Source organism: Erythrolamprus reginae, chromosome Z, assembly GCF_031021105.1.
Source record: "Erythrolamprus reginae isolate rEryReg1 chromosome Z, rEryReg1.hap1, whole genome shotgun sequence".
Lineage (NCBI taxonomy): Eukaryota > Metazoa > Chordata > Lepidosauria > Squamata > Dipsadidae > Erythrolamprus > Erythrolamprus reginae.
Window position 1 is genome coordinate 31,846,653 of NC_091963.1, and position 15,805 is coordinate 31,862,457.

Genomic DNA, 15,805 nt, shown 5'->3' on the forward strand with positions numbered 1-15,805 from the left:
AAATTCGGGGCTCTTTCGGAAGCGTCGGGACATTTTGCCCCGATTGTGAATGTGTTCAGAGCAAAACAGGTAGACCAGAGGCTGCGGGAATGGAACCTGTTCTTTCGGCTGAGCATAACTTCCCCACTTCCTTCCCGCCCACCGTAACTTTTCCCTTGCCGGGTGAGGGAGCTACATGCCCCGCGTGAAGGTTTCCTCAGAGTTGCTTTGCTTGTCTGCACTTCCCGGCTGCAGCCCGGAAGCCGCGGGGCATCTGCGGCATTTCTAGGATCTGCGACGGGGCAGGGCTCGGACTGCCAGAGCGGGATGCCCACGGGCGGGCGGAGATGGGTGCGTGCTAGGACTCTATTCAATCCCGGCCGGGTCTATGGCAAAGGCTGGCGCTCCTCTAAAGTCTCTATCGACCCGAATCAACACTTAACTCAGTGCCTTGGCGTCCCAAGAGACGGCAAGGTCCTACCTCGCTGCTGACGGGAGCCGCGAGGCGAAGAAGGGAAAAGAAACAGTGGCTAACTTTCTTGGCCGCAGCCGACGTGGATAGAGGCCCCGGGAGAAACCGAAAGCCCCTGGAGGAGCCTCTCGCTTTCGGCCTGGCATCGACCCCAGAGCTGACTCGGGCCGCCTCGAGGCCTCTTAACTGCCAAGCCCCGCTTTTTGGCTTCCTCGCTTTCTCCCTGCGACGGGTCCTCCCGCCCATCTGGGCTGCTCGGGGAAGGATTTTGGTACCGCCAACAACACCCGACCAGGATCCTCCCCGCCCCCAGTCTCATCGGTGGCCACGATCCGGTCCCTTTCCGCAGCGGTACCCCCCCCAAGACCGTCCTTCTCCCACCCCCACGCCCCCTGTTTGTGGCCTCGGAAGGGACTAGACTTCCTCCCGCGCCGAGCCTCCAAAACCTGCCCTCCTGTCCCCTGCGGCCCCTCCTCCTGTTTCCTCTTCCCTGCCCGGCCCCTCCCCTCCCCCTCTCCCCTGGTGCTCTCCGGGTGGTGGCAGGATGCCAAGTGTAAGTGTAAGTTGCTATAGCAACCCCCTCGCTAGAATGGTTCCGAAGGCGGCTCGGTCCCGAGCCTCTTGGGTTGGCCAGGGCGGCGCGCCAACCGCGTATCAGCGCCAGTTCCTGAGGGGCCCGCTTGTTCTCATCCTGCCTACCGCTACCCGCCTGCCAGCCCTTGTTCCGAGGTAGGGGGCCCCAACCCCGCCAGCAGCTAGTCGGCCACCGCCCCCCCCCCCCCACCCGCTTCTTCCTTGGCTGCCGCCGACTCAACCGCGGCCGCCACCACCCCCGTCGCCGGAAATGCCCAGAGTAACGTCCGCGCCTGCACTAGGATCACTTCCCAGCTTCCCGCTTGTCCCGTTCTCCCCTCCACAACCCCGACCTACGGTTTTCCGGTAGCGCTGGGGGTGGGTGGGAGGGCGGTGGGGGAAGCCGCTTGGGAACCTCCTCCGACACTCCCAGCCAACTCCCCTTCGGAATATCGCCGCGCAGGGTTAGGGGCAGGTGGCCGCTGGATAGAGCGCTTTGGAAGCCCTCCCCACCCTCACCTACTGGCGCTCCCATGCGCTAAGGCGGCTTCACGCCTCCTTTTTCTCGCCTGAACCCGATTGTTTGTCTTCCCCGATGGGGGAGGTGTTACTTTGAGCCGCGGGGAAGGGAGGGAAATCGTGTTGGGCCGGGCCTCCGAGAGGTCCCCCCCCCAAACACGTTTAAACCGCTCCTCTTTGTTTTTAACATCTTTCAGGGTCTCCTCGGATTGAACCCAAAATGCACCGCACCACCCGCATCAAAATTACCGAGCTCAATCCCCATCTCATGTGCGTGATTTGCGGAGGGTATTTCATCGATGCTACCACGATCATCGAGTGCCTGCACTCCTGTAAGTGCTGCCTGGTTGCTTCTCATCAGGGGGGAAAGGGGCCTGCTGCCAACCCTCCCTCCCCGGTCCTTTGGTCCTGGGTGGAGCAAGGTTTGCTCTGTAAGACCAAATTTCTTCATTGACCATATGGCCCTTTCTTGCTGAGAACTGCTAACTTTGTTTAGGATCTGGGTTAGAAATAACAGCTGAAAGCCATGCCTTGATTCTGCTTTGTAGCCTTATTTCTTACACAATTGTATATATATATTTTCCTCTTGCAGTCTGCAAGACTTGTATTGTACATTACTTGGAGACCAGCAAGTATTGTCCCATTTGTGATGTCCAGGTTCACAAAACTAGGCCTCTTTTGAACATAAGGTAGGAAAAAAGACAACTAAATGCTTTGTACGTCATTGTTATGTCTTTTCGTATATTTTATTTTTTGGGGTGCAACTTCATTGCCAATGCAATTCTTTAAAAAAAAGTTAGTTCAGAAAACTAACTATACTATTTCCATAAGTATCTCTTTTGTATGTCAATCATTTTTCTTCTTTTTCTACATTAGAAGCCTATCTTTATTCCCTTTATCTTTCTTTTCCTACTTACTTCCTACTTCTGATTGTCAGTGTGCATATTAATTTCCTGTATTTTTCCAGTATTGGTCTTTATAAAGGTAAAGTATTGATAAAGAAATGCAAAAGTTAAATAATTTTCAGAAGTCTTTATTTAGTTCTTTTTCATTGGCTCCCTTTATGGTTACATTTTTTAATTAAATGCCTACATTTTTACAATGGTGACAATCTAACTTGATATCTTTCTACCAAAGCAAAAATATATAGGTAGATAATAGCATAGATCTAAAAACTTATATAAAACAATTCAAATCTGTTTAAAGTTTAAACATTCTCAATCAAGTTGTCTTTGATTCTGCAAAGTTGTAAATATTAACAATAGATTTTATATTTCAGATCTGATAAAACTCTCCAGGACATTGTATACAAGTTAGTACCAGGTCTTTTCAAAAGTAAGTAAGCAATTAGATTGAAAATCCCATGTAGTAACAGAATATGTAAACTGGAAGAGATGAGTAAGAAAAATATGTTTTTTTTTCTCAGATGAAATGAAAAGAAGAAGAGAGTTTTATGCTGCTCATCCATCTGCTGATGGTAAAAAAAAAAGATTCTGAGTTTATGATTTTATAAAGAATTACCTCTTAAGCAGAAGCTGAGATTGTAAAATTTATGTATCATTTCAAGTGCTCCTACACAGCAAATAAATGTTCTTATACATTCAAAATTGTTTATATTTATTTACAGAAATAAGTTTAGTAGTTATATATATATCTTATAACTGATCTTTTCTTTACTCTTTCTGATTTGAAGTTTAAAATGTAACATACTGTGAACATTTCTGTGTAGTTGCCAATGGCTCTAATGAAGACAGGGGAGAAGTTGCAGATGAAGACAAAAGGATTATAACAGATGATGAAATAATAAGCTTATCCATTGAGTTCTTTGACCAAAATAAGTAAGTTATAAAAACAATATCTTAACTTTGTTAGTACATTTATATATATTTTTTCTTTACTACTATGGTATATGTCCTTTTTCTAGAGTTGAACGGAAAGAAAACAAAGAGAAGGAGAAAGCCAAAGAGGAGGTGAGTAGATAGTTGGTTCCTTGACAGATTTCTTTTTCAGAAAATAAAATCATATTAGTTTTTATTTCCTTAAGTACAGTTATTCTGCAGAGAGTGAGCTCCTTCTTAGTAATTACAATTCAAGGTCATTTAAGAGGCTGATAAAAATAAGTGTCATGTTAGAAAACGTCCACCTATTTTCCTCCCCTAGTAACTGTATGCATTTTAAATAATAAAATTTATATGAATTAATGAGCATGTATTTTGCTTTTTACTTCATTGATTTTGGATGACCAGTGAACATTTAGTTTTCATGTTGCTAGTTTTAACCACGTTTCCATCTCTTTTTATCTACTGTATTGGAATGAACATTAGTATCAGATTTTGAATGTTGTCTCAACAAAATGTTCCTCTCAGGCCAACAGCAAAAGATATTTACGCTGTCCTGCAGCAATGACTGTAATGCATTTAAGGAAGTTTCTCCGGAGCAAAATGGACATACCCAATACTTTTCAGGTACTTTTGACCTAGGGACATTGATGTGGAAGAACTTGCCACAAAACAGTTTTAGCTAAAGGCCTTATTTAAACTTTAATTCTGTTGAAAAGAATGGGTGTGTTTGCTTTTGGAATGAAGCAGTAGCATTTTTAGATAAAAGACCTACAGAAATGCATTTCAGAGCGTCTCTCTGAATAATTCTATTATAAGCATTTGATATAAAGCCAGATATCTTCTCAACTGAGTCAATGTATTTCTGAATTTCAGATAAAACGTGTGATGTTTGATTAAGGTAGTACAGTAGATGCCATATTGCAGTCTTTTGGTCTTTCAAACTTCCATGCCATGTTGAACGAAGTGTAATTTCTTTTCTCAGATTGATGTCATGTATGAAGAAGAGCCTTTGAAGGACTACTATACACTAATGGATATAGCCTACATTTACACTTGGAGAAGGGTAAATATATTGAGAGTCCTTGATCATATTGGACCAGAGAGGTGGGGAATGAAAATAAACTCTCTAACAAGGGTTTCCTTTCTGACTTTCTTCGGCAGAACGGCCCCCTCCCTTTAAAGTATCGTGTGAGACAAACCTGCAAGAGAATGAAAATAGGGGGCCAGCGAGATAGCTTTCACCACAGTGGGGATCTGGAAAGTGACTCTGGCAGTGAAAAAACTGGCAGCCCCATGGGAGGTGCTCCTTCCACATCATCCTGTGTGCTCAGCTCCAGCACTCCGGTCCAATCTCCCCACCCCCAGTTCCCCCACATCTCTAGCACTATGAATGGAACCAGCAGCTGCCCAAGTGGTAACCACCACGCCTCCTTTATCAACAGAACCCGGAAATCACCCATCAATGGTTGTTCTATGACTTCTTCTGGCTGACTGGCATCAACTCTCTTTTCTGACTCTGAAGACTGGATGCCAAGGTTATGGCTTATTTTCTGCTCCAGTCTCTATGTCTCTTATCATATCACACCATTAAGCTTTATAGTTGCAAATCCCACATGTGTCTATGCTTGGTGGTTAATAAGACAGGAATAAAGATTGGGAATTAAATGGGAGGAAAAGAGATGGACCTTTTTTATAATAAACAGCCACCACTGCAAACTGTTAAGGACATGGAAAAGTAAAGGATAAAAATCCAAATATTTGGAGAGATTTTTTTTTTCCCGACTTCCCATTATTGTTCTGCTTCTTAATTTGGGACCTGAAAATTGATGCCTACCTTACCACAAATGAAAGTTTTGTAAATCCAGATTAATTTCCTAAATATCTTTTGGATTATGAAGATGGTTCTGCTGTTTTGAGGAATTTCATTGAAAGCCCTTCTCCATCTCAGAATGCATAAATGCCAGACTGAATATGCATAAAAAGACACGTATATATAGCCACACCACTGTGAATAACAATGTATTTGATTTATTAGCTGTTTTGATTTATAGTTTGCATTCACAACTTCTGCGCAACACCGAAGCCACTGAAAGATCGGAAAACAACAGACAGAAAAAAGTGGTATAGAAGAGAAGAAGGACATTATATGTTCAGATTTACACTTGTATACCTAAAAGCGAGCATTGCCTTTTATTTTACTGGTTGGCTTAAGAAAAAAAGAAATTGTGAAAGAAAACAAGATGTGCTCTTTTTGTAAGGTTTTATGGAATTATGAATTTGTGAAAGAACAATGAATTTGTGAAAGAACGATGAATTTGTGGAAGAACGCCATATTAGCGTGTAACAAAATAGGAAGCAGTATTGTATGATATATTTATAAAGAAAATATTGTGTTTCATGCAGTATCAAGAAGGTGGCTAAATCCCCATTGCCTCAGCCCTGACACATGCTTTGTGGGATAGATTTAGGGGCCCTGCTAAAGTAGCCACCAGCTCTTTGCCATGAAAGCAGGAGAGTAAATTTCTCTCTCTACTAACTTGGAAGCAATCGACAAAGCAAAAGGACCTCTTGGGCCTTGTCTGCTTCCCAATATTTTTACATTTACCCAACGTAATTAATTGTCTCCGATGCCAAGGAGGAAAGGACAGGTGAGGCATAGGACAAAATGGAGGAACATGGAAACAACTTGATTTTATTCCTTTTATAGGGGAAAGTATTGGAATGTGTGATTATTTCCCTGCCCCCTCCCGGAAACAGAAAGCACAGGAATGCATATAAGAAGCCATAAAGTATACAGGAACCTTTTAAATTCATTCTTTCTAAAGAAATCAGTTAATTCAGATGAAGGCTTTTAAAGTGAATTTGTTTTAATATATATGTATGTGTACGGTACAGTACTAACTTGGTTAAGGATTAACAGGTACAAATGAATTGCCTGGAAGCCTTTCTGCAAAAGAGTTTTCTGAAGGTATCAGGTTTCTTGAGGGGGGTGGGAAGGAAGATTTTGAAATTGTAAGTCTCTTGAATCTCCAATATCTTTCAGTTTGTGCTTTGCTTTGGTTAAAATGTATGTGTGGTATGTATGTTCATGTGCCCGTTCATCACTCATCAAGTACACATTTGTGAGGGTGTTTTATCCTATGTGCCCATTGTCTCATGTTTGTACAGGGATATATTGTAGCTAAGTATTTTGTTGTCTCCAGTCTGCAAAAAGAACAAGAAAAAAAAGCACAATTTATGCTTTGTCTTGCTTACACTCATTAAATCATTACTTTTACATATACCTGCTGATTTCTTGTGATGTAAATGTTCAGATTCCTCTTTTTTTACCTGTGAAAAGAAATCAAGAAGGATGTAGACACAGTACATATGGCTTAGAATTTCATAGAAAGGCTCTGCTTTATTAAACTCAGTTTATTTTTTTTAATTAAAGACCTTATTTTCAAAGAAGACCAAATGAAAGTACCCCACGAGAAGAAGGTGATACATGTACTGTATTGTCTTCCATACAAATAAATAATCCTTGGTGATTGAAGTGTGTGTGAGAGTGTGTGTGTATACACACACACACACACATGACTTGAACAAGGAAAATAAAATGCTTTTAATTCTTTTTCATATAACCCAAATGATATCTATATGCAGTAGTAAAATACTGAAACAATCCATTTAAATATGTATCTTTATAGTTTTGGCCATATTCCTTTCTGTTCTGTTGTTAATGAAAAGGATTTTGGTTTGTCACTGCAAGTAAACCTTTCCATCAGTTATGTATTACTGTTGGAAAATTCTCAGTTATTTTAAGGGGAATATAATACTGTATATGATTATATAAATACATAAATGAGACTAAACTATTAGTCTTTAAATCTTCTTGCTTTTAAGATTAGCACACACAACAAAATGCTGAATCTCAAAATAAAAGGACAAAAAATGGATCCAACTAAAAGTCAAATGTTGCCATAAAAATACCCCAATGGTGGTAATATTTAAAATTTCTTTTTAAAGAATAACTGTTGCAAATTGTATCTATATTGCAAATGTTTCCAAAAGTGGATCCCATCTATTTAAGCTAAATGTATTTGTCACATGCATTTAATATTACAGTTTGAATGTATACTCTTTGTAACAAGTTAAATCTGCTAATCATATTGATATAATTTACACTAATTTGAATGTAAATTATAAGACACCATGGCTACAACTTCCAAATAGAAGGATTTGATCAAGTCAAGCCATAAACATTGATTTTCAAACCACAATGCTCTGACTAACAGATCACAGGAAGGTAGAATCAGGCAAATCACCTTATGACTTAGGAGATGTAAGAGCCCAAACTCGGAAATAAGGAAAGACCAGCCATTTCAAGCTTTCAGACATGCAAATTCCTACTCCCAAATAAACTGACATTTGCAATGGCTAATGATCCTAACAATTCAGGTTCATGTAAGCCAGAGTCATCTCAAGAATACAATTGTTATTCTTAAATTTTATTTTTTTCTGCAAAGAAACCATGTTAATTCTAGCCCCAGTTTTATCAAGGTTTTTCAAGAATTTGAAGAAATATGCCTACACAGTCACACACAACTATATTTCCAGTAAAACCTGTAATGCAGATTTATCCTTAGGAAAACAATCTTAGAAAACTAATGCCATATATATATACTTGGCAGAAAGTAAGTTTAGTGGTGCTTAGTCATAAATTCAGTGTATTGAACTGTTATGAAAAACCAACATAATAACATGGATACTGGGTGAAGTGGAAATAAAATGCTGTTGCATTTTCTATCCTCTCCTATTGGAACATGGCTTGCTTACCTCTATGGTTCAAGCCATTTAAGTTCTTTCTTAAGTTGTAGAAATCTTTGCACTAGTTTATGTATCACTTACAGTCAAAATATTCTCATAATACCTAGTTGTCAGAATCAACACAGGTTTTCAGTTAAAAGCGTCAACCAGTATTCCAGAGGAGAAAATAGGTGCTTGTGTACATTTGTGTAAAATGCTTTTCCCTTCTCATAGTCAAAATCACTGCCAAACTATAAAAGTAAAATGAAAATCTTTAGTAGAAACTTAGGGGCCTAAAACCCAGCAAGAAACCTTGTCAACAGGAAGTTAGTCTTGTAAGTTTCCCCAAGTATTATTTCATCTTAGTTCCCAGTCTGTAAAATAGAAATATGTTAAGAAAACTGTAAACACGGCTATTTACAGTGGAAGAGAGGGGGAGACAGAGGGGGAGAGACAGTAACAGATAGACAGATACAGACACACAGAGAAGAAAATTTATATATATTTCAAATTTCAGTGGTAAATGTAACATATTTTGAAACTCTTTGGCTAGGGAATCCATCACTTTTTAATTAAATCCCGTCCGCGGGGGTTGGAATCCTCTTGCATTTCTAAGATCAAATAGACTGGAAGAGGGGAAGAGAGAAGACACTCGGGCAACATGGTGATAGTGATGGTATCCCCCTTTGTCCTCCAAGTCATTTTGAGACAGATTGATGGGAAGAGGGTCCCCCCAGACATTCCCACTCCCTATGGTTTAAGTACCTTAAATGAGCAGTCCATCTCATCCACCTGGATATGAACTAAATAATCGCTCCGTTCCTGGTGGACTTAACTCTCTTCTCCCTAAACGAGAACAATTGTCTGTCTGGAAAGACACATGCTGCTGATTCTCCCCAGCATCTACCTGGGTCTGTTTACTTACCCATTATTCCAGGAAAGTTGTGTTATAATCTTGACAGTTGTCACACAGGCGGTGGGTTGGAGCGATTTTCTTCCAGCAAAGGCTTTTGCCTAGTAAACCGAAATAATTTCCCTCTGAAAAATATTTTTATTCCACGGTTTAATTCCTTCCGCCTCTTTCTATCGCTTGATTTTCTTTTATCTGGTTTTTCAGTTGGAGGGGGGTTATTTTTGGTTCAGAGTTAAAACCGAATTCACCCAGGTACTCTCCAGCACCAAGGGAGACCTCTTGGCTCTGATCTCAGCTGCCCAAAGCTATTCAACTAAGATATGTGTGGCCACATTGGTTGAAAAAGTGCAAGAGAGGGAGAGAGAGAAAGTTGTGAAAGGAAAAAAAGAAGTGGAGAAAAGAATAGATAAGATGGGCAAGGCAAGGCAAAGCAAGGCAAGGCAAAGAAATGAAAGGAAAGGAAGGAAAGGAAGGAAAGGAAAAAGAAAGGAAGGAAAAGAAAGGAAAAGAAAGGAAGAAAAAAAGAAAGGAAAGGAAAAGGAAGGAAAAGAAAAGGAAGGAAAAGAAAAGAAAGGAAGGAAAAGAAAGGAAAGGGAAGGAGGAAAGACAAGGAACTAAAAACAATGAAGCAAGGGAACACGTAAAGGAAAATCTAAAAAAAAAAACAAGCGAGAACAATGGGAGTGGAAAAAAGAATATAACTTGACTGCAGACTCATACAACATTCCTCACAATCACATAATAAATCACAAACTAAATGTGTGTATTTTATGGTCTGAATGTCCTGCCAAACCGAAACTGGGTTAATTGGCTAAACAATGTTTCAGTTAAAAGACAGTTTCTGAATTTGGATGGGAATTGTTTTCCTAAGAACGTACGGCAAACACGCTGAGGACCTGCAGAGAAGACAATCTCTACCCTCTCGGGCCGCAGAGGTCTGGGGTCTTCCTCACCCACTCTTTTTTGCAGCCAGAAACCATCGGGGGCATAAACTCCCTCCTGAACAGAGAGAAAAAGCACATGCTTTAATTTTGCAGCGAGCCACGACGTTCTCTTAGCCTGTATCCTCAGGAAACGGCGAGCCCAGACCTCCGTGTTTATCCGAACTCAGCCCACACAGTAAACGCATAGGTCTTTATTCGAATTCTGCGCTATTAGCTAAGCTGGGGGGCGGGGGGGGACTCATCCTTTAACATGTTCTGGGAATTGGCTGGGCGGAACCGCTGAACAAGCCATCTCCCTCAACCCACCGCGCGGTTGATTTGTTGCGCCCAGAATCCTTATATAAAAGCAGCAGCCGCGCGTTCAATTAGCTGGTCTAGGAACTGGTTGAACTCAGTTCGCCCGCCAAACGTTCCCGTCCTGGAAAGCCGCCCTGCAGTGTGGGGTCTGGATTCAGTTCATGCCAGAGAGGCAAAGTCTTGCAAATCCAGTCAAGGGCTGCTAAAATTTTTACTACCATACTGTGGGCGCGGCTTATGCATTTTCTTTCAACTTCTTTCAGTGCAAATTGGGTGCTCTGGGGTGGAGCTCCATTTTCACTGCCCCACTGCGTTCCCCCCCCCCCGTCCGGACAGCAGCCCACCCCTGCCAGAGAGGCAAAGTCTTGCAAGCTTCTCTGTAGGGTGGGAAGGTCGGGGAAGGAAGAAGTAAAAACTTGGGGGGCTGGACATGCAACTCCTGGAGCTGCGGGCTGGCGCTGATCGACGGCGCCTGGCCAGCCTTTCCTTCTTTCGGCAGAAAAGGCAGCGCTTCCTCGTCGGCGGGACTCCCAGCAGCCGCCCCCTCGACTTGCCTTGCCTGCTCCGCCGCAGAAAGTCGGAGAAGCCATCTTGCGCCTGCGCAATGCGCTGCCGCTGCCTGCCTGCTCGGCTCCTATCCTCCAGCCGTCAAGTTAGAAAGTGGTGGGGAGCATTGAGAGTCGTTATGATAGGGGCTGGGGTCGGTAAAACAGAAAAGTGACCGTGCGGGGAGGGGGGGGGCATCCTGTTTTTTCTAGTTTCTTGGTCGCTGTTTGAACCGATTTTTATTTTGTTTTGCCTTCCCCAAATTCTGTCTTCTTGTTTCTCTTTAAATCCAGATGGAGGAATTTCAAACCATAATAAGTGAACCCGGATTCTAGGGCTTCGACAAAAAGCGTGCCAAAATCTACTGCTCAAAAAAATAAATAAAGGGAACACTCATCCCAGAATTGAATGAATGAAATATTCTCCTTGAATACTTTGTTCTGTACAAAATTGAATGTGCACAACAGCATGTGAAGTTGATTGTCAGTCAGTGTTGCTTCCTACGTGGACAGCTTGATTTCACAGAAGTTTGATTTACTTGGAGTTATATTGTGTTGTTTAAGTGTTCCCTTTAATTTATTTTTTTAACAGCGTATATCAAAATCCACAGAGAAATAAAAGTTGTATTAGTTATAGGTTGACATTTCCTAGGAAGAAACCACCACCACCAAAAAAAAGGTTCATCACCGTCGATATTAGTCTCTTCGACGTCAATGGATTGCATCTCTATATATAGGATAGCAAGGATGCCCCAAATTTCCCTTGGAAACTATTTCGGCGGGCGGTGTGCTTGCCCTTCCGGCCATAAGTCCATCCAAGGGGGCAAAGCTGCGGGCCCTTGTGACTCTTGGAGCTGAGCCTTCGGGAAACTGGGTCTCTCCCTCCCTCGCTGAAGCTCCCCAGGTTGCGGAGGGCCATTTATTTTGGGGACCATAGGAGGCGCCATTCGAAACTAAGAGAAATGTTATTTTTCTTACCCTGGAAAGCGACTTTTGTCCTTTATGCCTTTAATCCAGCAAAGTGTCCTTTTGAACTGCTTTGATTATTGTTTCTTCGCATCCCCTTTCCAAAGGATGGTGACTGCAGGGCCATGTAACTTTAATACTTTTAAAAAATCCCTGACTGGTAAATTTGAAAATGAGAAGCTTTCTCTTGCATAGCTAAATTTTAGAGCTGGGTAAAAATTTGGACGCACAATCCTTCAATTACACTTCGATTGCAACAAATTCAAAGGAGATTGGGAAGTTTTGTTCTCTGTGTGTTCTCGATTGTTGTAATTCCTACCCATTGTCTCTCGAGCTAATGACGTTTAAATGCAATGGGATTGAAATAATCAATATCTTTCAGAAGCGAGGCTCTTTTCATTTGCAATCTTATCAACAGAATAAAACTCAACGGTGTAATTCTGCAGCTCCGAAACTAAACATGAGGTTTATATATTCTCAAAAGAAAGAGAAGATAAATGGGGGATCTTTGGTGGTTTTTGATCTCTCATTTCAATAAGCTACAAATACTCTTTTCTTTAAGGAAGAGAAAGGATGCCCCATTTTCTCCAACAACCAACCCTATTCTAAACCCCTTAGAGGTATTTTTAACATGGAGTTCTGGAATCCTGATTAGTATGTGAAACGTGGTTTCCCCCCCCCCCCAACTACTGATGTTTTAGAAGTCTGGGAGAGGAACCTCACAACATTGCTCCCTTCTTGGAAGGGAAGCAGAGGAGCTCGAGAGAACATTTATGTAGATTTAGGGACCGATTTCTTAGAAGTTTACAATCCAGCCAAATGCTAGAAAAATCTCTTCCCCACATATTTGTAGCTAGCCCATCGTTATTTCCTTCAAACTAAGCCTTCAAAGTGATGGTGTGGGCTGCCGGTTCTGGGACTCTAAGACCAATAGAAAACATCCCCTGAAGCTTGCATTGGACGGCAGGCAGAGATTTATGGGGATAATTCTTCGGGCAGATGGGAAACCCTGTTACATTTCTTCTGCATTTCTGCAGTATTTGAGAGCGCAGGAATCTAAGGCAAGAGCAAGAAGAATTACAGAGCGAGCCTTGAATGAATTTACAAGTGATTTTTTAAAAAGTTGAGGATTGTGTCCCAGCTAAATACATCTTTCTGGTTCCAGGACTGTCTAATGAAGAGAGAGATATTGGTCGACGCAAGTCCTGTTCATGAAGCCATTTAAAAGATTGGTGTGGAGCCACCAGCAGACCAAGAGGCTTAAACTACTTCATAATAAGTTGTGGGGATGACGTTGACAGGAATGATGAATAAACAATCTTACGTCAAGTTATTCACAGGTAGGTTATGACGAGAAGGTCTCTTCACTGGCTGTTGGTTCAAACATGATTAAAATATAATCCGGGCTTTTTGAATCTGGCTTCACCAGTCTGGTGAATTCAACATATTGCCATCTATAAATCAGTTTTATTATTCTGTGCATTGTGAACTGAGGTACCATGCTTTGTTCATAATGATTTGTGGTTTACCCATTGCAGGGACCTAGTGCCTTAGCATAGTCTTTCTTCCATTATAATAGAATAGAATAGAATTCTTTATTGGCCAATGTGATTGGACACACAAGGAATTTGTCATTGGTTCATATGCTCTCAGTGTACATAAAAGAAAATATAGATTTGTCAAGAATCATGAGGTACAACACTTAATGTTTGTCATAGGGTTCAAATAAGCAATGAAGAAACAATCAATATTAATAAAAATCTTAGGATATACAGTCATAAGTGGGAGGAAATGGGTGATAGGATGATGAGAAAAAACTAGTAGAAATAGAAGTGCAGACTAAGTAAAATGTTTGACAGGGTTGAGGGAATTATTTGTTTAGTAGAGTGATGGCATTGGGGGGGGGCTGTTCTTGTGTCTAGTTGTCTTGATGTGCAGTGCTCTGTAGCGACGTTTTGAGGGTAGGAGTTGAAACAGTTTATGTCCAGGATGCGAGAGGTCAATAAATATTTTCACAACCCTCTTTTTGACTCGTGCAGTATACAAGTCCTCAATGGAAGGCAGGTTGGCAGCAATTGTTTTTTCTACAGTTCTAATTATCCTCTGAAGTTTGTGTCGGTTTTGTTTGGTTTCAGAACCAAACCAGACAGTTATAGAGGTGCAGATGACAGACTCAATGATTCATCTATAGAACTGTATCAGCAGCTCCTTGGGCAGTTTGAGCTTCCTGAGCTGGCACAGAAAGAACATTCTTTGTTATGCTTTTTTTATTATGTTTTTGATGTTAGGTGACCATTTTAGGTCTTGAGTTATGACAGAACCTTGAAATTTGAAGGTCTCTACTGTTGATACCTTGTTGTCTAGTATTGTGAGAAGTGGAAGGACCGGAGGATTTCTCCTAAAGTCTACCGCCATTTCTACGGTTTTGAGTATGTTCAGTTCTAGACTATTCCGGACCATTACCTCATAGAACTGCTTTGAGGATAAAATGTGGTGGGTGGGAGAGAAAAGCATGAACATATCCTGGGAGAAAGTCAGGTTGGGATATATATGACTGGAACCAGCTTTAGTTATAATTCCTAATCTCGGGTTAAAGAGACGATCCCCCCCCCTTTCCTGCCTGTCAAATTCGCTAAGAGAAATTCTGCTGGGATAGTTCTGTTTCGAAGCTGCAACCAGGCCCAGGTATTAGAGAATTTTCCTGGATAAATTCCTTGGTCAAGCTGAAAGGAGGATTGGGGCATTCAATCATTTGATTTTTTTTTTTTTTAAAAAAAGAGTAATTCCATTGGATCCAACAGGTCTTACTTCTGAGATGGTCAAAGCCAGCATCTCTCTCCTTTTCTACATTTTAATTAAGTTATCTTCATGCAATGATCCATCTTCTTTATAGATCCCCTTGTTATATTTTTACCAGTGATCCTCTAAGCACTAGAATAACTCTTTAAAGAAACTTCGTAAAAATGAAACCCCGTTTGGTGGCATAAATCCACATATCATCTTAAGTACGTCTAAAGAAAAGTGGCGTACAAGGTTTAAATTAAGGTAATCAGCACAATTATAGGCCACTTATGATTCATATATTCATATTGGGGGACAGTGGGTAAAGGCCATGTATTGGAGGCTAACTTCAAGCATGTAAAATAAAATGGAAATGAAACTGGCCGTTCCAGGTTGTATTTCCGGATTATGAATGTTGATTAGTGTTTTGTTCTGCTGATTCTTATATTTACTTAAAGCCCATTTGGATTCACCGGGGCTGTAGAGGAGCTGTATATCTTTCACTCTACATTTCACAAGTCCTGACACACTAGGTAAATGGAGTTCGGGAGTGGGGGAAAGTAAGTGCAAAAAAAGTCGGTTAAAAACGTAATTCTTAAAACGACCAATTGCTTACGATCCATAAATTATTAAAAGAACCGACAAAATTACCCTAAAGCCTTAGTACAGATCCCATGCCTCTCTTCACCATCTGCTGTTGCAAGAGAGAAAGAAGGTAGGTGTCAAAAAAAGATACTGTAAATAAGATTTAAACATCATAGGTAACAAGAAACCGCTGCATTTGTCTCGGTAAGTGCTCAAAGGATGAGTCGCCTTAAAGACTGCCTTCTCGCACCGCCTCACTGCCGCTGCTGGTAAACAGAAAACAAGGGAGTCCAGACCTACTATGCGATCCTAGCCAAACCCCCGTCCCCTGCCCGATTCAGATACGAATCGGAATTCCCCATAGTCGCCAACCATTGAGAGCTCTTTAGCGACGGCCAATTTGCCCCGAAGCGAGGCTGCAAAGGGTACCGAAGCGCCCGGCGCTTCCTCTTGGCTGTCGTTGTCTCTCCGCTGATGCAGGAGAGCCACAGCTCGGTGCCCCGAGAGGTATACAAGGCCAAGGCGAGAGCTCCACCCTTTCGGACTCCCACCGACTTGGGTGTCGCTGTTCTGTTGCCGGGAACAACAGCAGCTGAGCGGCG

The 15,805-nt window shown here is 41.7% G+C and overlaps 1 protein-coding gene across 1 annotated transcript; it reads left to right on the plus strand.

Moving 5' to 3' along the window:
- Nucleotides 1–1,074: 1,074 nt before the first annotated feature.
- On the plus strand, nt 1,075–6,667 carry BMI1 (BMI1 proto-oncogene, polycomb ring finger). The gene is made up of 10 exons (XM_070728166.1): nt 1,075–1,180; nt 1,741–1,875; nt 2,136–2,232; nt 2,823–2,878; nt 2,970–3,020; nt 3,273–3,381; nt 3,468–3,513; nt 3,910–4,008; nt 4,367–4,447; nt 4,546–6,667. The coding sequence occupies exons 2-10, from the start codon at nt 1,764–1,766 to the stop codon at nt 4,873–4,875; spliced, it is 981 nt and encodes a 326-aa protein (XP_070584267.1). The 5' UTR covers nt 1,075–1,180; nt 1,741–1,763; the 3' UTR covers nt 4,876–6,667.
- The last annotated feature ends 9,138 nt before the right edge of the window (nt 6,668–15,805 follow it).

Excerpts from the sequence above, each read along its gene's own strand:
- BMI1 (XM_070728166.1), top strand. The coding sequence starts at position 1,764 with ATGCACCGCACCACCCGCATCAAAATTACCGAGCTCAATCCCCATCTC. Across the intron at positions 2,233-2,822 it reads AGGCCTCTTTTGAACATAAG|ATCTGATAAAACTCTCCAGG; the intron begins GTAGGAAAAAAG and ends TTTATATTTCAG. Across the intron at positions 2,879-2,969 it reads AGTACCAGGTCTTTTCAAAA|ATGAAATGAAAAGAAGAAGA; the intron begins GTAAGTAAGCAA and ends TTTTTTTCTCAG.